General features: G+C 48.1%; 2 protein-coding genes across 2 annotated transcripts in view; one reads left to right on the forward strand and one right to left on the reverse strand.

The window, feature by feature from the left end:
- LOC118092560 (cytoplasmic phosphatidylinositol transfer protein 1-like) overlaps nucleotides 1–25,945 on the forward strand; it is a 46,352-nt gene extending 20,407 nt beyond the window's left edge. The window contains exons 3-10 of the mRNA XM_060282635.1: nucleotides 7,401–7,549; nucleotides 13,282–13,370; nucleotides 14,092–14,099; nucleotides 15,718–15,789; nucleotides 16,694–16,789; nucleotides 17,407–17,562; nucleotides 18,268–18,331; nucleotides 25,279–25,945. Coding sequence (XP_060138618.1) covers nucleotides 7,401–7,549; nucleotides 13,282–13,370; nucleotides 14,092–14,099; nucleotides 15,718–15,789; nucleotides 16,694–16,789; nucleotides 17,407–17,562; nucleotides 18,268–18,331; nucleotides 25,279–25,532 — 888 coding nt within the window. The 3' untranslated portion in view covers nucleotides 25,533–25,945. The remainder of the gene's footprint in view (nucleotides 1–7,400; nucleotides 7,550–13,281; nucleotides 13,371–14,091; nucleotides 14,100–15,717; nucleotides 15,790–16,693; nucleotides 16,790–17,406; nucleotides 17,563–18,267; nucleotides 18,332–25,278) is intronic.
- Nucleotides 14,886–26,100, reverse strand: part of MSS51 (MSS51 mitochondrial translational activator) — a 37,862-nt gene continuing 26,647 nt past the window's right edge. Inside the window, exon 7 of the mRNA XM_035130725.2 lies at nucleotides 14,886–15,081. Within this exon, the coding sequence (XP_034986616.2) occupies nucleotides 14,988–15,081 (94 nt within the window). The 3' untranslated portion in view covers nucleotides 14,886–14,987. The remainder of the gene's footprint in view (nucleotides 15,082–26,100) is intronic.

Raw genomic sequence — 26,100 nt, forward strand, 5'->3', positions numbered from 1 at the left:
TGGCTTTTTCTAAGCCTGGTTCCCTCCAAAGGATGGACACAAACATCATTGGATCTTTACGTGATTGGCTTTTTCTATTACACCCATGGCTTGCTTGGTCCGTGTTCAGTGTCTACAGCAGGGGTCAGCAAACTTTTTCAGCAGGGGGCCGGTCCACTGTCCCTCAGACCTTGTGGGGGGCCGGACTATATTTTGAAGAAAAAAAAGGAACGAATTCCTATGCCCCACAAATAACCCAGAGGTGCAATTTAAATAAAAGGACACAGTTTGGGGACCCCTGGTCTACAGCAGTTCCCTGAGAAACCGCTGCTCATGTTGGCCTGGAGATGCCAGGGATTGAAGCTGGGGCCTTCTGTATGCAAAGCAGATACAGTGGAACCTCGGTTTACGAATTTTCGGTTTATGAACACCGCTGACCCATCTGGAACGGATTAATCCACTTTCCATTACTTTCAATGGGGAAGTTCGCTTCAGTTTAAGAACGCTTCAGTTTATGAACAGACTTCCGGAACCAATTACACCCATGCTTCAGTTTATGAACGCTTCAGGTTGAGTACTCCACGGACCCGTCTGGAACGGATTAATCCACTTTCCATTACTTTCAATGGGGAAGTTCGCTTCAGTTTATGAACGCTTCAGTTTATGAACAGACTTCCAGAACCAATTGTGTTCATAAACCGAGGTACCACTGTACTCTACCACTGAGCTGCGACCCCACTTTTTCCATGCTTCAGTGACCTATGGGGAGCAGGGTTCTTGGAAGCATCTGCTGCTGTGGACACAGCAATGTTTATACTGTGAAGCGCCCTGAGATCTTGTCTTGAAGGGTGGTATATAAATCTCATAAATATAAAATAAAATAAATGTTGACGACAGGCACTGCATTGGTCCAAGTGTTCCCTGCAGCTCTGCCCTGCTCTGGGAAAGTGTGTTGATTAGTAATGCGCTGTGCGAGTGGTGATTTCAGGTTAACATGCAGATAACACTGACAATTTGATGGAGTACAGATAATAGCTCTCCAGCAGTTAGAGTGATGACAAGAAGCTTCAGCAGAACAATAAAATAATGAGTATGCCAAGACATTGTCAAGTGAACCTCTTCCCCCTCCCACATTATTTGTTGAGCAAAAAAAGTAGTAGTCATGTTTAAGTTTCTAGCAAGCGAGGAAGGGGCGCAATTGGATAATTGCAATTTTTCTGTGGAGGACTTGGGACTGATGTATGTCTCAGCTCTTCCACAGGTCATAACTTCTACATCCAGCCTCTCTTATTGATTGGTTGATTGACATTTACATCCCACCCTTTTCTCCAAGGAGATCAAGGTGTCACCAGCCCCAATGATCAGGGATGATGGCAGCTTCAGTCCAAGTCAGCTGGAGGGCTGTCCTAGCCAGTCAGGGATCATGTGAGCAGAATGCTTCCTAGCCAATCAGCACACTTCAAAGTTGATCAGATTTGGCTATGTAATGGATGCCATGGAGGACAATTGGTGTCAATGGAGAGGGAGTAGACGGGTCATATGGATGAGTAGGTGCATATGTACTCAAGGAGAACTCACAGATTATTTTTGAATGAATGGTGTTGTTTGGCAGTGTGAAAAAACGGAGTACTTGTACATCAGCCCTATGCAGGATTCATTTTAGCACATTTGGTTTGTTCCAGGCTGCATTCACATAGTAGTTTATTCCGTTTTCCCAACTTGCCCATTTCTGTTAAGTTCAGCATTGTATTTGATCTTTCACTCAATGTAATACGGTAGCCACTTCTGGAACTATAGTGGAATATCATGCAAGTTTAGAGCTCATTTCCATGTTAATTGCTTCCAGATTTTTTTTATTTTTATTTTGCAAACAATGTGGAAAAGAGTGCTGAACTTGAAGTGTATTCCACTTTAGTTCTAGAAGTGGCTTATACATTGTGTGAAAGCTCAAATATACTGTAATGTGGAAATTAATAGTAAGGGAAATGTCATGAAAAGGGAATAAACTTCCGTGTTTATACAGCCTCAGGGTAAGATCTCTGTGTTACTGCTATATGCTCTGTTTGTTTTCCTCTAGCTGTACTTACATATCTACAAAACCAAGGCAAAGGCAACGTTCAAGTTGACTCTCAGAAATGAGAGAATTCTGGTTGTGTTTAAGGTGGAAGAGGAGTCAATATTTCCATAGCTATCTCACATTAATTCACTTTTGGGGGTCCTGTGCCTCATGGAGGCTCCACAGTCCTTGCACAAGACTCTAACCATTTCACATGGGGGGGAAGTGTTTGTGTGAAAGAGCTTCCCTTGGTAAATTGCCTCCACAGACATTTACCTAACCAGAGGGAGAAGATGGGCTGCCATTATTAATTCACTAGGTGACTGTAGGTGGTCTACTCTCTCCGTGTCAGCCTCCAGGATGGGGGGGGGGTTAATGATAATGCTCTACCTTAAAGGGCCGTTGTAAAGATTACACTAATAATACATGCAACATGAAGTATTTTTGACCTTTGAAAGCACTACATATATGAATCCTAAATGTTAATCGTATGGGGTGTATGTGACCCAATAATCAGCTGAACCCTACCTCACAGGGTTGTTGTGGAGATAAAATCCAGGCGAAGACTCCTATTTGCTGTCTTTAGCTCCTTGGAAGGGTGTTGGGGCTGCAGCAAGAGGTATGAATGTAATAAAATATGCCATATTTTTGCATGCATTTGCTTCACAGGCATACTTTATGGAAATCAGTAATTGAGTTTGGACAGAACTGGGAGCAGGGGGAAGATTGTTGGGGAACATTGGTGTTATGTCTGAGCAGATACATAATAGTTGCCCTAATAATTTGCAGTACTTCATATGGTGCTAGTCCCTGTGATCTTTCCTGTGGCTCTTGGTTGCAGCCCTAGGAACTTTACCAGCAAAGTTGGTTTCTTAAATGTGCAGAGCTGGACCTGGAAGCTGCCAGGATATTGCAACTCCTTCTGCTCTGAAAATCCTTCTTATTTTGGAAGTTTTGGCACTCTGTTCATACTTGGAGAGGCCTTTCCATTTACATCTTTTGAGGGCTGAGCCAGCTTGGACAAGGCTCCCCCTGACGACTGAAGCCTCACATGGGCCATAGCTGCCAAGTTTTCCCTTTTCTCGCGAGGAAGCCTATTCAGCATAAGGAAAAATCCCTTAGAAAAAGGGATAACTTGGCAGCTATGACATGGGCTTTGAGATCCGCACAGCATGTTTTGTGATTCAGCTTTCTCATCCGTATGGCAGGCTAAAAGTAGCTCATTTCAACACAGCTGCCATTCTCTCTCTCTCTCTCTCTTTTTTGTCGGGGCTGAGCAAACAGCCCCAGCTAGCATATTAAGAATTTGCTGGAACCTGATCGCTTCCCTGGCACCAGTGTTTACCTTGCAGAAACAATCCCCCTCCTGTAAGTGTTTTCTGGCAGTCAATAAACCAGCCTCTACTTTGCTTTTTCCATGTCTGCAAAAAAATTCTTGTATTTAGTTAGTGGACCGCAAACACCTCTGTATGGTAGGGTTGGGGAACCTAGGAATCACAAGAAGCTGCCTTATACGGATCGGTCTAGCTCAGTATACGGATCTGTCTACGCTGACTGGCAGCAGCTCTCCAGGATCTCAAGACAAGAGGTATTCTTGCAGCCCTACCTGGAGATGCCATAGATTGAACCTGGATCCAACTGCATGCAAGGGACATGCTGTACAACTGAGTGAAAATCCCTTGCAGGCTATGGAGGGGGAAATAAATCTGGCCCACCATTCCTCTCTGCTTGGCCCTCGGGACTCTTCCCAGGCCAGACACCCTCCCCAGCCTTGCTTTTGAAGCCATCTCTTTTAAATAAGTCAATTACACCATGGAAAGCCATAAGGAAACAACACATCGACTACAGTACTTTAAAAGCTTATCTTTTTAACGGGAAGCTGCATAAGAGGGGAGTCGCCCTTGGAGAGGAACGAGACGGGAGAATATTAGCCTGGGGAGCTTCAGGTTGAGCCGATCCCTTGGAGAGCTGAATTTGACGGGTGAGCTTTTTCCATAGTTACCCAGGCCCACACATGCAAATATCAAGCCGCTGTGGTTGGATGACTTTCTGTTTTCCAGGACGGCACAAGAACTGAATGTGCTGTACCCCCCAAAGGAATAGCTGTAGTTTGTGCAATTGTTGGAGCCGAGCCGTAGGCAGCCGTCAAACGGAAGCCCAGAGCCCTGAAGGCTGAGTCAGGTCAAAACCAGGAATCCATGACTCCAGGTGCTGCTGTTCCATGTGCAAAGGACCAGCGGAGAGATGCAGCCCCAGTCTAAATAGGTTGGAGAGAGTCCTTAACCAGCCCAAGCTGGTGGAGACATTGCAGGGAAAGGCTGCAGCTCAGTGACAGGACATCTGCTTTGCATGCAGAAGAACCCTGGTTCCATCCCTGACATCTCCAGGCAAGGCCAGGAGAGAACGCTGTCTGAAATCCCGGAGAGCTGCTGCCAGTCAGTGTAGATAGTACTGGACTAGGTTGACCAAGCGTCTGACTCAGTTCCTAGCTTCCCATGCTCCTTCCAGCATCCCAACTTCATTCTCATCCGGTGCTCCTAAGGATGGTAGCAACATTTCATGCATTATGTTGCCTCCTTAGCCTTGTGACTAAAGTGTGGTTGCCGGTTTGTGGAGTGTGTGTTTGTGTGTTGGGGGGGGGGATTTCCGGTGAATACACGGTATTGTCATTTGAGAAAATATTCTCATAAAGCAAGAGTAAGGGGGCAAATACTACCCCCTGGGCCTTTCACTCTGGTCCCCAGATGTCTCCCAAGCCACACACCTCTCATAGGTCCTTCTTTGCACCCTGAAATGTGTCCTTGAGCCCCAATCGTGCCCCTTGCTTCCCTGAATGGAGGGTAGAGAGGATTGTGTGTGCAGAACCCAGCCAGCTTCTGCCGGTTTTTTTTCCTTTGCCCCTGTCCAGAATTGCTATGTGGCCCTTGAAAGGTCCCCCAGAGGTGAATGTGGCCCTCAGGCTGAAAAAAGCACCACCACCCTTGCCTCAAAATCTACCACTCTGATTCTGCATCTTTCTGACTGTGTACATACATTGAATTTAAAGCACATTATCTCCCCCCCCAAAAAAAGAGAGTCCTGGGAGCTATAGTTCACCGCTCACAGAACTACAGTTCCCAACATCCTTAACCAACTGCATTTCCCTGCAAATTTCCTTTGGGGGGGGGATGTGCTTTAAATGTATGCTGTGTACACAGCTTCTAGCACACACAAACACTCTCTCTCTCTCTCTCTCTCTCTCTCTCTCACACACACACACACACACACACACACACACACACACACCACAGCTTTCTCGTTGTCACGTGCCTGGATTCCTTCCTACCTTGGGAATTGCGGCCTCCCCGTTCAGGACAGGCCAAGGTCATTCTTCGGTGTAAACACAGCCTGTCTGGGCTTCCCCAAAGTGCCCCAGCCGTGACCTTCTCCAGGCAGGATGGATTCTCCCATGCGTGCAGAACAGCCCTTACTGAGACCAGGACATTCCCAGGCTCTGCCTAGGCACTTTGGGAGTCTGGTGTGCAACATGCGTAGGCGTGGAGAGCTCTTTCCTTATCTGCCCTGGCTCTGTTGCCGGCACTTGGGTGATCTGTCTTCGGTGCTGTGCACTACAAATCACGCCTCCTGTTTTCCAGAAAGTGGTCCTCTGGGCAGATCCATGAAATGGTGGCTGGGAGAGAAGTTTCCTTCGTTGTTGCTTGTTTGTTTTGTTTGATTTAGTGATGTAGTGCTCTCGGTGCGCATGGCACTTTCCAGAATACAAGAGGGCAGGGTCTCTGCCTCCCAAGAGCTTACAGTTCACAATGCAGAGGAAAGGCCAGACCAGGAGGAGTTTTGTCCACCGTAAGATCGTCAGAAGAGCCTGGGTGCTGGATCAAGGCCAAGGCCCACCTAGTCCAGGACTTATGTTCTCAGCCAACATGGCCAATGGTCATGGATGATGGGAGATGGAGGAACCACGTACTTCCAGTGTATGGTGTGGACATAGCCTTCCTTTTTTTACTGCACCATTTTGCTTTAAAAATGAAATAAATGCAAGTAAATTCAGTGGGAAGGCTTAGCCTGAGCTGAACTGTTTCAAGTTGCCACATTTGAATGATCCTGAAGAACTTTAAGTGTGTGTGTGTGTGTGTGTGTGTGTGTGTGTGTGTGTGTGTGTGTATCTATGCATGAATTGAAAGCTCAGTGTTTGGAAGAAAAGGTTTCACCTACCCTTGACCCTGATGAGTTATTCTTCTTACTGCAAGGAGCAGGAAAATAATAGATGTGTACATACATACCGTACTTTTTTTACTGCATTCTTTTAGATAAAGTTGGGGATGTGAGCTTGCAAGGATTTTTTTGCCAGATGATTGAGTGGGTGGGTGTTAGGTACTTAGCATCTCATTTCCTACATGTTTCTTCTTGTGGTAAAACTCCAGATAAGATTTCTTGGTTCAGTTGAAGAGGCTTGTGGGGGCACAGAGGCGGAATTTGTAAAAATAGAACATTTGCTAGGTTTGGGATCATACCCAGATGAAAGCAGTTTTAAAAGACAAATTAACAGGGGAGCATCTTGCAAACCTCTAAAAACCGTTTTTTCCTCTCCCAAACCTCATAAAAACCGTTTAGAGCTATTTAAAAAAAGGTTCCAAAAAAATGAAAGCTTAAAAAATAGTGTGGTATTTTATACCATAATCCTATACATATTTACTTAGAAGTAATTCTTATTAACATAACCACCCCACCCCACCCCACTCACCTTTTCCTTTCTCCCCCCTTTTCTTCATAACTTAACATTGTATGTAACACTAATGTCTCACAACAAATGAAACTGAATTGTAGAAAACACAACTTGAAAAAAGAGACAACACATGTGTTTTTGTACAATAAGAAATATTTAATTACACACACACACACCGTATATAAAAGAAGAAGTAAGTATTATTGATTTCAGCCTTAGAGTGGTCAAATACTCTTGGTATATTGTCCCGGTAACTCTTATGATAATTCTCTAGTATAGGCCATTATCCACATATTACAGATTTTGGACAGAAGGGGAGGTTTGGAAGCTTAGAGAAGGGTAGACTGTATATTGAACTTAGGGGTTCCCCCAAGTTTGGCGTCCCCTTCCTTTTCGTGGGCAGAGGAGGCTGTTTTGGCCATTTAAGGAATAGCACTTATACCTGCACATCGGAAATAACAGGAATGCCGCTGTGTTGAGTCTCGGATCTCAACAGGCCAGTCCGGCTTCAGGCAGGCAGAGTTTGTATGGCTGAGAGAATGGCAGGCAGAGGGAGTCCTCCCCACTCAGGGCCCCCTCAACTCGGCTTCTTGAGCTGTGCACACTATCACAAGATGACAGTCTCTTGTGTTTCCTTAACAGTACCGTGTTGGGCAGCTGTACACCATCAGCAAGCACAGCCACCAAGAGAGTGACAAAGGGGAAGGTGTCGAAGTGGTGAAGAATGAGCCCCACGAAGACCCTGTCCACGGCCGTGGCCAGTTCACCGAAAAACGGGTGCACCTCTCCAGGTGAGAAGCCAGCCAGTGGCTTTTGTTGTTATGTTTGTGTGTGTGGTTTTGGGTTGGGTTTTTTATTTTATTTTAAGAAATCATGATCTGAGATTATTATCTCCCATCGTTCCTCCCAAGGAGACTCAAGGCAAGAAACACAACCAGAACCAAACAATTTTTTTTAAGCGTTCTAAAAAGCACATTAGAGATGTAAAATTTCTGGAAATTTTGAAGCTCGGTAAAAACCTGGGTTTTCCTCGGTTTTTTTCGAGGGGAAATGGAACTTTTCAGAAAAAATGAAAAAAAAATGCTACATTGGCACTTCTTTTTTCTTTTCCAGATTGAAAGTCATTATGTTACTTTAGAAACATTAACTATGGACAATTTTAATGGGCATAAAATTATCACAACTAGCATATTAAAAATATAGTGTATCCAAACAATTAATACAAACAAAATTTACTTTTAAAATAATATTTATTTGTATTTGTAACAAATGGAGCAACAATCTCCTGAACTGTTTACTAGTTTATGTGGAACAAAGAAAACTCCACAAAACAATTTTTTAAAATCCAGAAGTAACCCTAAACCTAACCTTTTTAAATTAAGTACAGTATAAACTTTTAGGCCCTTTTTGTTGCTCTGTATTTTCTTCCAGTGCTTTGAGGCCTAGTGAAGAGGAACAGAACCAATGCATATCACATGCATGCAAAAACAAAACTGAAACCTTTTTCTTTTCTGGTGACAACAGCACCTCCTAAAGGAAGAAATGTATCTTGTTCTTGCATTGGAGAGTTCAGTTTGTAACCTAGGACTTGCTTGTCCTCACAGAAATTAGAATAATCTGATACCATACATATTTTTAGAAATGATTTATAAAATATTTGAACCCCTTATCTTAAAATATTTTATTCATCATGTTAAAAAATGAAACATTCCATAATCAATTTTTTATTTTTCCAATTTTTAGGAAAAAACAAAACAAAAAAGGCTTCAGGAAAAAAACGGGGGGAAGCGGTTCCCCCCCCCCAATTTTCCCGGGTTTTTTCCGGGCCTTCACATCTCTAAGCACTATACATTTAAACCACTTCTGATGCCACTTTGTACTGTCATGGCTTCCCTCAAAGCTCCTTGGGAACTATTGTTTGTTAAGAGTTGCTGAGAGTTGTCAGGAGACCCCCTCAGACAGCTAGAATTCTCAAGATTTCCCTAGGAAGAGGAATTGCCTGCTAAACCACTCTAGGCAGGGAATAGGGGTCTCCTAACAACTCTAAAGCTCCTGGATTCTTTGGGGGAAAGCCATGACTGTTTAAAAGTAGTACAATACTGCTTTACACGTATCGTTCAGTTGGGGCCATGTAGTATTGTGGTTCTAAAAGAGGGAGAGAGAGAAATAACACAGGGCTTTAAATGCATGCTACGGATATGGTCAAGCCTTTTCGTTTTGCACAATGAAAGCTGAAGATCTGGGGGCTATGGTTCTTCTGGGACGGGGGGGGGGGCTCTACCATGCCATGGGAATGCCCATGCTCAGATTAAAGGTCAGTATCCTTTTAGCCAGTGGGGTATGAGTTTGTACATGCAAACCACATGATCTGCCACTGAGCTTTATCATCGTGCGCCCCCCCCTCCCTTCTTCCACCCACCGGCTGTACCTTGCTGATTCAGTGTTTTGCTGTTCTCCCCATTTGTTCTTCGCTTTCCAATTAACTTGTCATGGATTCTGACAATTACTCAAGACTGGCTTTTGTTTGAAAACTGCTGGAGACAAAAGGCATAGCCCTCCCCCTCCCCTTGTTAACTTCTGCCACCTACAGAGCTGTCTCTGCTTGGCTTGACCCCGTTCCTCACAAAGGTGCTCTCTGCGATGCAGGCATACCTGTCAATGGAGTGGGGCATGTTAGTGTATGCACGCAGCTGAGTGTGAAGGACTTCCTAGACCAGGCATCCCCAAACTTCGGCCCTCCAGATGTTTTGGACTACAATTCCCATCTTCCCCGACCACTGGTCCTGTTAGCTAAGGATCATGGGAGTTGTAGGCCAAAACATCTGGAGGGCCGCAGTTTGGGGGTGCCTGTCCTAGACCAAACTCGGCCCTCCAGATGTTTTTGGCCTACAACTCCCATGATCCCTAGCTAGCCGGACCAGTGGTCAGGGATGATGGGAATTGTAGTCTCAAAACATCTGGAGGGCCGAGTTTGAGGAAGCCTGTCCTAGACCCTAATATCTGGCAGAGAGGCCCTTCTCGGTGTCATGACTGGATGGGGAGGTGGCTCGGCTGACAGGGACAAGAGGAAGGGGCTTCTCAGTAACCGCCCCCAAATGTTGTGATTCTTTGCCTCGGTTGACCTTCTCTCTTCCTAGGTTTTGTTAGACAGCAAAAAATTATGTGTACCTAGATCAGGCATCCCCAAACTGCAGCCCCCCAGATGTTTTGGCCTACAGCTCCCATGATCCCTAGCTAACAGGACCAGTTGTCAGGGATGATGGGAATTGTAATCCAAAACATCTGGAGGGCCAAAGTTTGGGGATGCCTGACCTAGATGGAATCTTGGCTCTGGGGGTTGAATGTGGCCCTTCCAACCTCTCTGCCTGGCCCTTGGGACGCTCCCCAAGCCATACCCTTCACTGGCTGCCCTTCTTGAGTGTTTTTTTCCTACCTGAAATGTGTCCTTAAACTGTGATAACACCTCTAGCTTCCTGGAGGTATAGAAAACTTGGGCTTTGTGCAGCTAGAATGTAGCCAGCTGTACAAAGGTGAGAATCACATTAATTGCTCCACCTAGTTTTGCCTCTAGCCCCACCCACCACTGGCACATGCCCCCCAGAAGATTCCCGATAAGGGGGTGTGGCCCTCGGGCTGAGAAAGCTTCCCCATCCCTGTTATACACACCGGAAGGGTGAGAAGCGTATCCTTCTGTTTAAAAAAAATCAACACTGTCCTGAAACATTTGCACTTCGCAAAAACTGGATGCTGGTCAGGGTTTCCTGCAATGCATACACAAGGCAGAGTAGAGGACTGTGTGTGTGTGTTTGTGTGTGTGTGTGTGTGGTGTGGTGTGGTGTGATCCTGCACCTATGCATTGCTTGCTCCCCCGCCCCTGAGAGATTGGAGCATTGTCTAGTTGTCTTTCTTTGGCAGGTTGAAGGCACCATGTTGGGAAAAGGCTGCTCTACCTCTCTATTTTGTAGACATTAATTCCAGAGAACTGGACAAAGCAGAGGAAAGTTTCACCAAGAGACAATAACTGTTAAATCTTGGCATTTGGTGAGACAAAGAAAAGCCATTAGAACACAGAGAACCAGTTGAGCAGGCCATGCTCCCATGTTTTGTTCTCAAACTGCTCCTCTATGTGAGGTTTTTGAAATATCTTGATTACAACTCCCATCATTCCCAGCCAACTTAACTAATAGGGACCATACAAATTGTAGTCAACCAACATCTGGGGACCTATGGTTGAAGACCACTGGCCTAGAGGAACCCAAGCTCACACTAGTGTCCTCCAGAATTTTTCAACTCCAACTCCCATCAGCCCCAACATGCACATCTCTAGTATCCCACAATATCTGTGTTCTGCCTCCACTAACAGAGGCAGTATGTCTCTGAATGGCAGTTGCTGGGACCTCCTGTATGCAAAAGATGCCCTGTTACTAAGCTACAGCCTTTCTTTGAAATAATCTTCTTTCTCTGTAAATCTTGGTGGGAGAGGCCAGCTGACTTGGTGGTGGTAGTTGCTGCCTGTCGCTGTAACCCTGGTTCATATGTGAGCTCTACATATAGCTTGCACATGGAGAGAAGCCTCTCTGTGACAGTAGCAGCCATCAATTGTGGCAGCTGCTGTAGCCACCTGCAGAGAGCTGCCTTCCAACCCTATCTCTCGGCCAATTGATGAGCCAGTTAGTGGAGTGCTGGCTCCTTTGGCTGACTTCCAGTGATGTCTGTCTTAGAAACACCAGAGCAGAGTGGAATGAGGAAGTTACTGTGCTTTGCTATAATTTCCTTGTTCCTTTCTGCTACTGCTGCTAAACAAATCTAGGCCTTGTGGAGCTGGTGACTATGCTGAATGTGACTGGAAGTGTGTGTGTGTGTGTGTGCAGTTTGCACAGGTGATGTTAGCGTGGGGTAAGAACACAAGAAGCTGCCTTATACCAAGCCAAGCCATTGGTACATCTAGCTCAGCATTGCCTACACTGACTGGCAGCAGCTCTGCAGTCTTTCCTAGCTCTGCTTGGAGATGCCAGGGATTAAACCTGGGACCCTTCTGCATACAACACAGATACTCTGCCACTGATGTTGCTGGACTACAATAGCCATCACCCCAAAACACTGGGGCTGGTGGTAGTTGTAGTCCAGCGCCATGTTGCTTAACCCTTAACATTTGTCAAAACCAACAGCTGCTACAGGCATCTTTCCAAGCAGAGGCTCTGTTCTAGCTCTCTGACATGCTCAGGATGTCAAAACACCTTGGCTTGCCCATGTACTTGGCCTTACAAATAGTTTCACTTGTCATTCCACCCACCCAGCTGAAAATAGGCAATGCTTATAAGCTTCAGCAAGGCTAAATCCCCTTGCTTCCAAATGCTCCCGGCATAATGGATCAGGCAAGCAGCCCCTCTCTGCTTCCCAGCTCCTCCCTTGCTTTTCTTCCCCTTGCTTCCACACATTCACATGCACCTCCCTTACTGCAAGCTTCCCTCCAAGGCTGCCGAGACCTGTCTCCTTTTGCCCAACTGCCCACTGGCTCAGAACGTGTGTTTCGGAGACAGCTTTGGCTGCGTGGACTTGTCTCACTGCACTGCTGGGGAGCAAGCTGCTTACAGTAGCTGCTGCGGGAGCCATCCGTGCAAGAGGGGGCAGTATTTTTAGACTGCATTCTCACGATTCTCCTCTCGGGGGATGCTATTTATAGAGCACAGAATCTAATCAAAGCGGTTGGGGCGGAGGGGCCCTTGCCTTTTTCCACCCCACAGTTTGGGTACCGCATTGCTTGATCCGTTTGCAGGAAAGCCTGTGAGATTTCAGCTGGTGGTCTAAAGCGACGGGAGAGCCAGCATCTCTCCCTTCACGGCACAGTGAGCCCTTCACGGCACAGTGAGAAAGGAACTCTTCTGTCTTCCCTCTCCCTTCCCTGCCCCAGGTGCTACAAACTTGTATCTGTGCTCAGCCATGCCTTCCAGCCACATGGAAGCATTTGGCTGTTGGGTGGGGAGGGTATTTTTCAGCCCAAGGGCCATATTTCCTTCTTGGGAACATTCCAAGGGCCACATGTCAGTGGTGTGTGAGGCCTGCGGCAAAAATGTGCAGAGCAATGGATGTAAATGTTACCTTTGTACAGTAGTTTCTACATACATGCACACACTTCTCTCTGTCCCCTTTCCAGCTAAGCAAGAGGCAACATCAGAGTTCAAGGATGCATTCCAGCCAGGCAAAAACACTGTTTAGAATAAGTGGCCTGGGCCTTAACTGTCAGAGTCTGCAATGCAAAGTCCCTGGTGCCTTACAGATTCTCTGCCCCAGTTTATCTTCTGTGCTTTCCGGGGTTTTGAACAGTGGTCTTTCCCCAGCACTAACTGGAGACGCTGGGGATTGAACCCGGGACTTTATGAATGCAAGGCAGATACTCTACCCCCTGAGCTACAGCACTTACACATCCCTTTTGGGTTTTAAAGACTGGCCTACTTGGGCTTAGACATGCCCATCTAAAGATTTTCTCTGCTTTCCCCTTTATGCTGTGCTGTCCCACCATTAGCAAGCTGCCTAGCTGGGCTCGCGCTGTGACGCCACGAATATTCTACATCACAGAGAAGGCCTGGAACTATTACCCATACACAATCACAGGTAAGGAGAGCTCTTCTGAATCAGACAAATCTCCGTCTCACCCAACAACCTCTTTCTGCAGGGCCCAACTAAACACCTCTTGAGAACCCCAGAATGGAATAGTGTCGGGTGAGGGAGCTACAATCTTCACTTCTCTCTCCTCTGTCCCTGGCACATAGGCTGGATCTACACAGATATATAAAAAAAACAATAGGCAGGGAGTTCCAAAGTGTAGGAGCTGCCACACTAAAAGATTGATGTCAGGCAGACATCTTCACTGTACTGTCTTTGGCGCCTGCTGAAAACGTTTCGACAAGCTTACCCAGATATTTAGAATGCTGATGTGTTCATGGTTTGTTCTATGTATTGTTCTTACTAATGATCTCAGTGCTTTATTCTCTTTGTAAACTGCTTTGAGGTTTCCTACAGTCAAGTGGTATATGAATCTTTTGAACATTAGTTGGATACGACTCCTGAGCCACCCACCAGGTGGGCAAAAGGCTTCCCTGAATTCCCATTTGCATTTTTCCTGATAGGAACGGGGCTGGGTGCAAGGAACCTCAACCAATGCTTCTCTTTTCTGCCTGGGCTGTTGTGCTAGAGCTGGGTGGCTTAAGTTGTCAAGGGAAATTCAGTTATGGCTGCCGCAGCGGCTGTCCCTCCCCATCTCATCGCTGGTTTTCTCTGTTTCTTTCCTCTGCTGTCCTGCGGATTCCTGGAATCGCCTCGCCATCGGCTCTAGAGTACACGGTAAGTGCCAAGATGTGCTTGCTTGTTAGGCACTTTGCTGCTTCTCCAAAGGAACAGCGTGTATCCTAGTCTTCTGGGGGGGGGGGCTGAGGCAGCACCAACTCCTCCAGGCAGGAGGCTGCACATGGGAACAAGTGAATATGCGACAGGAAGGCAGGGAATGACCTTTTGGGGGATGTCGCGGTCAGCCTGTGAATTACCCCAGGTTTATCTTCCCCTTTCATTCAAGAAGCTGATAGTGGCTGACATGGCCTCCCCAGCACCACTGTTTCCTCACAAGAACCCTGCGAGGTAGGTTAGGCCAGCCTTTTCCAACCTCAGGCCTTCCTGATGTTGCTGGACTACAGCTCCATTCATCCCTCAGCCGCTGGCCATGCTAGCAGCGGTTGATGGCAGCTAAGAGCTTCCCTCCCCGCAAAATTATAATGCATGATAAGCACCACTGTGGTGCAGTGACTGGAGTGTTGGACTAGGGCCAAATTCTCACTCAGCCACGAGGCCCACTGGGTGCCCCAAGTCACTATCTCTTGTGACCTGACCTACATCGCAAGGTTGTTGTGAGGATGAGGATGAAATGGAGAGTGGGAGAGGTGTGTATGCCGCCTTGAGCTCCTTGGAGGAAAGGTGGGGTATAAATGTGATAATCAATACATAAAACAAAGAGATAATCTAGGCTTTGCTACCAGACTTGTACATTTTAAAGAAGCATAGCCTGATCAGTCTGGGCAGAACCCTCCCATTCCTTTATTCCCCACCCCCCACCCCGGCCCTTTAAATTATTGGCCATTTTTGCAGCATTGCACCCATTCAACCCTTTCTGCTCAGTGGTAAGCCCTGTTGGAGTCCAATAGGACTGGCTTCCAGGTGACTGTGTATAGGATCGCACTGTTAGACACACATTCCTGATTTTATGAGCTGGTGTCTTTCAGCAAGTGCTGTAGTCTTCACTTCTCTCTCCTCCTCCCTGGCACACAGGCTAGATCTACACAGATATAAAAAAAAACCATGAAAATGCTATGGGGGAAAAAACATGCTATAAAATATATATGCAATTTGCCATTGAGCTCTACAGTGCCATCTGGTGTCACATTTTTATCATGCACTTATAACGTTATAGTTACAGGTAGGTAGCCCGCCGTGTTGGTCTGAGTCGAAACAAAATAAAAAAAATTCCTTCAGTAGCACCTTAAAGACCAACTAAGTTTTTATTTTGGTATGAGCTTTCGTGTGCATGCACACTTCGTCAGATACACTGGCAGTGTATCTTCAGTGTATCTGATGAAGTGTGCATGCACACGAAAGCTCATACCAAAAATAAAAACTTTTTTATTTTATAACATTATAATTGCAGCTGTGCATCTGAGTCCGTAGCATGCCCTTGGGTGTCGAGTTATCCATGACCAGGCAGGCGAGAGGGAGCAGCAACTAGCAGTGGGTAGTTGCCTGCTTTCCTCTTTGCCAGCTGCATCTGCCCACTTGTATTAGCGATGCGGAGCGGGTGGTTGTTGGAGTCCAGCTCCCATCCCCCTCCCCAGCCAGCATGGCTAACATCTGGAGGACCGTAGGTTCCCCATCCCAGGTTCACCTTTTGAGATTCTCCTCCTCACTTCTTTTACAGTGCTCTTTCCTGCCAAAGTTCTCTATCTACATAGAGACCAAGTACGAGGACAACTGCGGAGACAGCACAAATGTAAGTGCTTATTGGGAGGGTCCCTCAATCTGGCACAGAACTGCCTGCCATCCCTAACCGACAGCCTCCAAGAGGCAACAGGATGCGATGGGAGGTGGGGAGGGTGTCCTTTGGTGTCTTGGGTTCCTTGTTTTGCAGTGTGGCCAATCAGGAGCTTCAGTTAAGGGGGAAACATGCCTCTTCTTAGTATGGAATCGGTGGTCCATTCCCCCATCTAGCCAGCAGGTCCTACTCTGATTGGCTGCAGCTCTTTGAAACTTCAGGCTGATGTCCTGTAGTTGGAGACAGGAGACAGGTTGGCAAGGGACTTTCTGCTGCATGGGATTTTGCAGAGAACAGGTCCCTGCCCCGAGGAGCTTACAATCTACAATCTAGCTTCCCCCCCCCCAAAATCATTGACACAGTAGTTTGTTAAGGGTACTGAGAGGAGACCCACATTCAGAGCCACAATTAACATAAGGATTTAACAACCAGTCTCTCTTCCCAGGGAACTCTGGGAATTGTAGTTTTGTGGTGGGAATAGGGGTTTCCCGACAGCTCTCTGCACCCTTAACAAACTACAGCTCCCAGTTCTTTAGGAGCCAGGAATGACGAGAGCTGCAGTCCAACATCATCTGGGGGGACACAAATTAAGAAGACAGGAAAGCTGCTTTTGTACCAGTTCAGACCCTTGGTCCATCTAGCTCAGTATTGTCTACACCGGCTGGCAGAGGCTCTCCAGGATTTCAGGTGCAAGGCATGCCCTAGAGATGCTGGGGATTGAACCCAGGACCTTCAGCATGCAAAGGAGATCCTGTACCACTGAGCTACGGCCTTTCCCAGTTGTTGTGTGTTATGCCCTGCCCTACACCCAAGCTGCTGGCCTGACAGCCCCAATCTCTGTCTCCACCTCTTGCCCTCCCAGATCTTCCACAAGGAAAACATATTGGGAGACCACGATGTGACGTTCCTAGACATCGCCTTTGATGAAATCCCAGAGCGCTACTACCGGAGCCTAGAGGTAATGTGAGGCAGGGGGGCACCTATACCCAGGTTTGTGTGTGGCCTTTCCCTTGCCTGAGTCCTGCTGTGACTGTAAGGAAAGCCCTGCTGCATCAAACCAAAGGCCCATCTTGTCCATCATCCTCAGTAGCCTATCAGATGTCCCTGCGAAGCCCACAGGCAGGGCAGGAAGCCTTCTGCCTGTGTTTGTCCCTCACCTACTGGCATTCCAAGGTACACTGCCTCTAAGTGTAGAGGCTCCATTTAATAAGAGCCTTGCTGAATCAGACCAAAGCCTGTCTAGTCCAGGAATCCTGGGCTGTACCCAGTGTTGGTCTGATGAAGAGTGGACCCATCAAAATGAATGGATCAAGGCCATCTAGCCCACCATCCTGTTTTCGCAGTGGCCAGCCAGATGCCTGGAGAGACGCCCTCAAGCAGGACCCAAGCACAGGAGCGCTCTCTCCTACTGTGGTTTCCAGCAACTAGCTGCCTCCAACCATGGAGGCAGTTTGCAACCACCATGGCTGCTGGCCATTGGTAGCCTTCTCCTCCATGAATTTGTCCAGTCTTCCTCTAACATTATTCAAATGGTGGTCCATCGGCTCCTTATACTTGTCTTCTCCATGTTGGTAGGATCTCCGGTACTTCAGCTCAACCAAGACTGGCCGTGGCCCGCTGCGGGAGGGCTGGCGAGAGCATACCCAACCCATCATGTGCTCCTACAAGCTGGTGACGGTCAAGTTTGAGGTGTGGGGGCTGCAGACACGGGTGGAGCAGTTTGCTCACAAGGTGAGAGCTCAGCCTGGAGACATTTGGGGACCTGGAGGGATGGAATGGGCCCTGCTTTGGCAGGGAGTGTGGGAGGTAACCTTCCTGAGCTTTGAGAAGTCCTTGAATCTCATCAGATGGGTTACCCCCCTGCGTCAAAGCAATATTCTGTGCCAGGGGTGGGGAACCTGTGCCTGCCTAGATGCTGCTAGACTACAAAGCCCATCATCCCCTGAAACAAAATGGATTGCTGTTGTGATCCTCAGGAATGTCCGCCTCCAAGGAGGGCTGATGGCTCAAGCCAAAGGAGGTCAAAAGTTCCTGGGTTCCTGGAGAAGGCAAAAGTCAGCACCTTGGAGGGAGATCAGGGTGTGTTCAGGACCACAGAGAGTGCTTCTGCAGCTGAGCCAACCATCCGTGTTGTCTCAGCAAGGTCGTGGAGCAACTGGCTTTATAGCAGGGCTAGGCAGTCACTGACTGGACTGTGCTTGCTGGGGCTGATGGGAGGTGCAATCCAAAGCAGGGAAGGCTTCTCTGGAGCATAGGAGATCAGTCTGTGCATTGCTGCCTCCTGCTGGCAGGGCTCTCAACCGCTCTGCTAGCATAGCAGCCTTTGGTGGTTACAATGGGAGGGGGGGTGAACTTCCCCATGGGGCTTGCTGTGATCATTGTCCCCCAAAAGATAGAAGATACCTGAGGAGTTGTTAACCTAGTTTTGGGTTGCAGGCCATCCGGGACATCTTGCTGATCGGCCACAGGCAAGCTTTTGCCTGGGTGGACGAGTGGTGTGGTAAGTGAGCCTTTTTGCTGTGTTGCTGGTTGCCGAGTGGGTGGGAAGAGAGTGTGTGAAAACTCTCTGGGCCGTGGGAGAATCAAGTTGCTGCTTCAGGGTCCCCTTTCCCTAGGCTGCCCTGCTCTTTACATCATTGCATTTTGCATTCATCAGTATAGACCTCCTGTTTCCTCCTAATCAGCAACACAAGAGTAGGGCCCTCATTTTTTAAAAAAAACTTTAAGCATGCACTGAATTAATGGGGAGAGCCTCCTGCCCTTCACTGTGCTTTTAAATCCCCTGATTGTAAGTAAAACAAGATGGTTAAACGGTAACTAATCTGTGACCTGCATTCTTGAGTGTGGGCCCCTCTAATGCGATCCTACAACTGCACACAAATGGAAATGTTGTTTTTGGGAAATGTTTGCTTTGTTTCTCCTGGAGCTAAAAGCTGTCACTGATGTCTCTCATAAATCTCAAGCCCCACTTATTTTATTTATCTGTATTTACTAAACCCATTTATAAGCCCTCTTCTTGATTTTGAAGATCTCCACAAAATGCACAAAAGAGCAACACACCATTAATTAAATTCGTATTGAAACAAAGAGGTTTGCAGCTGAGAGGTCAGACAGCGGTGATCAGTGTTCGCAAAATTTTGGGATCCATTTTGGGGAATGTTACGTAGCAAATCAGTTCTGACATGTCCAGTTGTGTGCAGTTCTAGGTTTCTTGGCAAAGGAGTGGAGTTGTGATCACCCAAAGCTGTGGAGGCTGGTCCATCAGTGACCACTGCCCCACCCAGCTCACTCTGCCTTCAGCCAGCCCCCACCTGCCTGCCTTCCTACCTACAGACAATTGAAGGTGTGGCCCTGGCTGTCATATTGTTCCTCCTTAGTCTCTGGTTCAGCCTTGTAGAACTCATACAAAAAACCTCTTGTATTAAAGAGCCCCGTAGTGCCTCTAAGCCACCTCTGGCTAGGAGCTGCCACAAAATTTCTCACCCCTCTAAACTATTTGAGACACAGAGTCCTTCTTACCTCACAAATCCCCTTCTGAGAAACTGTAAGCGAGAAAGGTGTTTAGACTCCCACAGGTAAGTGGAAGGCAGACTCCACTTTTTTCTCACCCTCCTTTTCTAACCCTGCTAACTTTCCCCCTCAACCCCTGTCCTCTTCATTGCCCCTCTCCAACATTTTCCTGAGCCTCCTCTTCCTTTGAGCTTTGCTCCAGTGTTGACCGAGGTTGTGCTGACTTGTACCAATGCTGTCTGGATCTAAGGCCTCTTGAATGTGCATGTGCAGGATCAACTCCAGCCTGGTGGGGGTGGGGGTGTGAGGGGCTCCTGTGCCGTCTCCTCCTTGCCCCCTACAGTTGGCTTACATATCAGCAGCAGCTCTCAGACCAGTGCCGGCGGCCACTTCAAATTTCCCATAATGCCCAGAGGAGCCTGATTTAGTATTGCTCTGGGGCATCATGGGAAATTTAAAATGGCAGCTTGTTGATTCCCAAGGGAGGAGGTCTTAAGCATGCAGCAGCGCAAAGGGTGCTTTCAACTGCCTGGTGTTATTGGGAGCTGATGCCAACCCTGAAAAAACACACAGTGAGCCAGTGGATTCAGAACCACTTCTGTACCGCAACCCCACACCACAAGGGAACACAGGAATATTTCATCTCCAGAGAGTAGGGCTGATCTCCTAGGCCTTTCCTGCCTAATTATAGTATCACAGTCAACACAAGGGACCTCGGGAAGCCATCCAGCCCACCCTTGCTCACTGCAGGATCTGTGACATTGCTTGCCACTTTGCCTCTCCTTAAATGCGCCCTGCCAGCTCCCGAGGCAAGCTGGTGTTCCACTCTCAAACGTATCTGACTAGGTGGAAGCTTATTCTACTCTGCAGCCAGAATGTGCCAGGATCCCCTGCTAATTCCCACCCATTGGTTCTAATTCCAGGTTAAAGGGAAGGGGCTGTACTTGGTGGTGGAGCATCTGCTTTGCATGCAGAAAAGATCCTTGGCATCTCCAGGCAGAGCTAGGAGAAACACCTGCTTGCTGCCAAGGAGTGTGGTGGAGTCTCCTTCTTTGGAGGTCTTTAAGCAGAGGCTTGACAGCCATCTGTCAGGAATGCTTTGATGGTGTTTCCTGCTTGGCAGGGGGGTTGGACTGGATGGCCCTTGTGGTCTCTTCCAACTCTTACGATTCTATGAGCCTCTGCCAGTCAGTGTAGGGGATACTGGGCTAGATGGAGCGATGGTCTGACTCCGTATGCTTCCCTGCGTCATCCCACCCTGTGGAGTAACTGAGAATTAAGGTCCTCAGAAACCGCATTAAGCACAGTTCATGTCAGGTTGGGCATCAGGGACTCTGGGAGGGTTGTGATGCAGAGGCAACCAGTCCTCCTCCAACCAGGGAGTGTATTTTTTATAAGGGTCAGGCAGCATCCTGGGATGCATTGCAGCCTGGAAAGGGCAGGCTTGTTTGCGTGGCTGGGTTCCCTGCTAGGAGAGGGCACACAGAACCTGACTCCCCGTTACAGATTCACGACTGAGGACCTACTGGCCATGTAGGTCACGCCTCCCCACCCCACGGGGCCGGTCCAGCTGTGTGCTTGCCTGTGTCGCCCCCTAGTGGCAGCAGAGAAGCAAAGGGAAGAAGGGAAAATGAGGGTACAGTGGTGCCTCGCTTAACGAATGCCCTGCTTAACGAAATTTCCACTTAACAAAAGGTTTTTTCTAGCGGAGGTTGCCTCGCTAGACGAATTCGTTTTACAAAAAATTAGTCTAGCGAATTGCGGTTTTCCATAGGAATGCATTGAAATTCAATTAATGTGTTCCTATTGGCAAATAAATAAATAAATAAAATTCAATGCATTCCTATGGGATTCGCTGGACGAATTTTTCGTTATAAGAAAAGACCCGTGGAACGAATTAAATTCGTCTAGCGAGGCACCACTGTAGCTGCAAAAGGAGCAGGGATGGTGTGAGGTCAGGGGTCAACAAGGCATTGTATGAGGCTTGTCCCTTCTTCTGTGAGTTGTTGGCTCTTAGCAGGTGCTGGCTAGGTGACTTTGCCTATTAATGTTGGCCACCTTTGTAGTGAGATGGGATGACTTTAAAAGAGGATCAGATAAGTGCATGGAGGATACCCACGGCTGCTAGCCACAATGGCTGTGTTCTGCCTCTACGGTCGGAAGCAGTAATGCTACTGAATGCCACTTGCTGGAAACCGCAGGAGGGGAAAGTTTTCTTCAGCTCAGGTCCTGCTTGCAGATTTTCCGCAGGCATCTGGGTGGCTCCTGTGAGAACAGGATGCTGGACCATTGGTCCATCAGGCTGCTCTTGTGTTCTTATATTCTCATTTTATTTGTACTCCACTGGTCCTTCTGAAACGAAGCCCAAAGCAACTAGCATTTTGCAGAAACAAATGCAACAGCTATGGTCCATGGGGTTACGAAGAGTCGGACACGACTAAACAACAACAAAGGCAAACAGGAGGAAACTTTTGGGGCGTGGAGGGCTGTGGCTTAAAAGGTAAAGGGACCCCTGACCGTTAGGTCCAGTCGCGGACAACTCTGGGGTTGCGGCGCTCATCTTGCTTTATTGGCCAAGAGAGCCGGCATACAGCTTCCGGGTCATGTGGCCAGCATGACTGAGCCGCTTCTGGCGAACCAGAGCAGCGCACGGAAATGCTGTTCACCTTCCCGCCAGAGCGGTACCTATTTATCTACTTACACTTCGTGCTTTCGAACTGCTAGGTTGGCAGGAGCAGGGAGCTCACCCCGTTGCGGGGATTCGAACCACCGACCTTCTGATCGGCAAGCCCTAGGCTCTGTGGTTTAACCACACACAAAAGGCACCGGGTTCAATCCCTGGCTTCTCCAGGCAGGTCTGGGAGAGACCCCTGCCTGAAACCCTGGAGAGCTGGACCAGTGCTCCGGCATACTGAGGCAGAGGCAAAGGACAGGATGCAGGACTAGAGGGCTTTGTTCTTATAAGCACCTTAGGTGGGAGAGCAGCGTACCAAACAGAATAGCTGGGAAGAAACCACCAGTGTCTGTGCAGAAGGTTTCAGCAAGAGTGCCTGTTTGCTTGTAGCACCACCTGCTGGCATAATGTTGCACTAGAACTTGGAAACTTATGCAGAGAATAGATAACAGAGTAAAGCCAAAACTCCATATACACTCGGTGTTGTTTTCATGGTTTAAAATATATTTTAACATTTGTGGTTGCTTAATTTGTTTGGATTTAAGCACATAGGGCATAATTCACAAAGCTTAATTAAATTACATAGGAATTGGAGCAACGAACTACAGTAGGAAAACCTCCCTGGCCAATGAAACTTTTGTTTTGCTCTCATTGTTTTCTGAGATTCCACCAAATGGGGCACATTTCTGGGCCTCGCTTTGCAGGAGGGTTAGAAACTTGGTGCATTTCTGTAGCCATTTAATGCAAGCCAAGATTTTTTGTCAGGGCTTTGGATTGTGCTCCCCATAGATAATTCTGAACAATTTAAGATTGTAGCTGCTTTTCAAGAGGAAGGCAGTTGTGTTTCATGAGCTGCCTCCTAAGCTCTGTGTAGTGTGACCCAAATCAGCTGTGGCCAGCGAAGGAGGCTGCTGACAGATGGAGAGACGAGTGCTGATCAAGCTGCAGGACTAGACTAAATGGGCCATTGGCCTCTGCGTAAAGCAACTTCCTGTGCCCTTCCTGTTAGGCATCCTGGTAGCCTTTTCCTCCCCTTCTCTGTCTCCTGCATAATGATACTAACAACTCTGCCCTCCACTGCTGCTCAGGGCTTTCTCATCCCTTTTCGCCTTCAACCTCCCCCTTTCCTGATGGTCAGTGCTATGCAAGTGCTGCTCCCGAGAGAGAAGGGTTCCTTCCCCCACCTCGTCTCGGCGTACAGATCATCGCTTGGCAGACATTTGGGAAGACCCCCTGAACTGAGTCGCCACATTTTGCACCTCTCTTACCCTGAGCAGGTGGCCAGGCACTGTTTAGAGGGCAGGATTTGACCTCGTCCTGCACAGCCCATCTTCCGTTGGGTGGGGTTAGGGCCAAGGGGCCAAATGTGCTTCCCGCAGCAGGAAGGAGAAATCCTGTCCACAGACACCATTGCAGTTGGTGGTGCATTTGGGACCGGCCCCTTGTGGCCCTTACAGCTCCAGCGTCTTGTGACGGCCACTCGTTGGCTCTTTGTGGGGCCTCGGCCCCTCCGGGTTTCCTGCGCCTCCTTCCGCCGAGCCCGGCTTGCTTTACTGAGCTTTGAGAGCATCTCTGCGTGTTACAGACATGTCCCTGGAGGAGGTTCGTGCCTTCGAGACTCAGATGCACGTGGCCACAAATAAAAACTTCAGCACCCAGGACCCTTAACGCCCCACCTGGCCAGCCCTGCCCAGGACTCCCGTTTTGTATGTATATGTTTTGTTTTTGCTTTTTGGTCTTTCCTTTCTTCTCCTGGATCTCGGCGTAGCAGGACCCAGCCCTATTCCTGCTAAGGCTCCCCTGTCCTTTGGACCCAGCTATGCCTTTTCTGTGCCCAAGATGCATGAGAGCTACAGCAGTGCAAAGGGTGTCTGGAGCATGTTGGGTAAGGGCTGTAGCTCAGGGTCAGAGCAATCTGCTTTGCATGCAGAACTCTCAGGTTCAATCCCCGGCCTCTCCAGGTAGGGCTGGGAGAGACCTCCGTCTGAAATCCTGGAGAGCCGCTGCCACTCAGTGTAGGCCGTATTAAGCCAGATGGACCAATGGCATAATTCTGTCCAAGGCAGCTACCAGTTGTTCCTGTGATGAGCATTGAACTGACTTCATGGCTTTCCCCCATAGACGTGCAGGAATGCTGGGTCACTAGCCAACCTGAATGGAAGGGGGAATTCCATTCAGAGTGCCCATCCTTACCCAGCAAACACAGCACCACATAGTGCAATAGGGACAGGGATCCTTGTACTGTACTAGGGGAATGGCAAAGTTTTCAGAAGTATACACACAAACGGAGGAAAGAAAGAGAGGAGAAAACATATAAGGAGCACCAACAATACCAGCCCAGGAAAGCTTGAGCACCAGTGTTGGGTGGGATGGTGGGTGGAATGGAGTATCCGGCCGGAGGTTTCCCACCGCTCTCAGAAAGAAAGGGAAAGGGGGTAGCCCACAGGCCTGGATTTGAATCTGAGTCCTCTGCTTCCAGAAGGGATGGATTGATGGATTGGCCTGTGAACTGCCCTGAGACCTCTGGGTATAGGGCAGAATATAAATTCAATAAATAAATAAAATTGATCCACTGCCCAGAATTGAGGGCGACATGTTCATTGTTATGACGGTGGTAATTTTATTATTAAAATCATTGTTTTTATTTTAATTTACACTTGATTTAGATTTGGGCTTTCAAAAACAAATATTCAACTTTATTTTTAAGGGTTATCAGTGATACAATAGTGAGCTGTACTCAGTGGTGATACAGTAATTGTACATTATTACAAAGAATAATAATACTATGCCAATAAAGGCTGAATGAGTGAATAATAATGATATTTGTTATAAGTCCTCCTCAGACCTCGGGGTGAAGGGCAGATTAGTATTACGATTTCAATCCTACTACTTTTCCAAATAACTTAAGGTGGTCTTTTATTGCTCTCCCGCTCTCCATTTTTTCCCTCACAACAACCCTGTGTGGTAGGCTGAGAGACAGGTGGCCTACCCAAGGTCCCCCAGTGATCTTCATTGGAACCTTGCTCTCCCAAGTTCTTGTCTGACACTCTATCCATTATACCACGCTGCTGTACCCGGGGATGGAGGGGAAGCTAAAATCGACCCTCCTCCTTGTTAAGACTCCAGAGAGAGGCGAGTGGTGCCCTGGGGGAGGAGAGGCAGCCGCTCGGGCCTCACCCAAAGAGAGGCAGCAAGCGCCCCCCCCTTCCCCACCAACCTCAACCTCTTCTCACAAAGCCTCCCTCCACCTTTGCTTCCCACAGGGATGACGATGGATGAGGTGCGCCTGTATGAGAAGGAAACCCAGGAGGCGACCAACGAGATTGTCGGCATGGCGGAGCCCACCTTCACCCTCAGCGGAGTGCGCCTGCCCCCCAACACCCAGAGCGCCCCTTCCACTCCCCTCAGCGGCGACGCGCCGGACTTCCTCAGTGTGCCCAAGGACAGACCGCGGAAGAAATCTGCCCCGGAGATGCTCTCTCTCCCAGTCCTGAGGGAGCGTGCCAATGCAGAGTGACGCCTGGCTCCACGAGGCTTACCCCGGCTCCCGATTCGGCACCCCTTCCTTCGTCAAAGAGACTTGCCCCACACACACTTCATTTCCACAGGAAGGCATGTACCTTGCTTTCGTCTGGGTTTTTTTTTTAAAAAAAATATTTATGTGTGGGTTTTTTAGGTTTTTTAATGGCCTTTCTAAGTTTCTCCTTGTCCTGAGAATTGGGCCACACCCATCTGCTGGACTGAGGAAAGGCCTACGACTTGTGGCCCGCCACTCCCTTCCCTGGATTTCGGCAGCTCTCTTGAAAAGTAAACCGTTCTGACTTGTTCTGGCTGACGTCCATCCAAACGTGGCAGGGATTCTCTGACTTTCCCCTTGTTTGACCTGGGGCACTTGTGATATTCCTGTATTGCAGAATAACACACACACACACACACACACACACACCGGTCCAGACACACACACCCTGAGCTTCTCCTCCCTTGCAGAAATGTTGAGTGAAATTTACTGCGCCATCTTGAGTTCCTTTGGGACTCAGCGGAGTGGGCAGGCCTGGATTGCTTGTCTCCCACCAGAAGGTCCCAGG

This window comes from Zootoca vivipara, chromosome 14 (assembly GCF_963506605.1).
Source record: "Zootoca vivipara chromosome 14, rZooViv1.1, whole genome shotgun sequence".
NCBI lineage: Eukaryota > Metazoa > Chordata > Lepidosauria > Squamata > Lacertidae > Zootoca > Zootoca vivipara.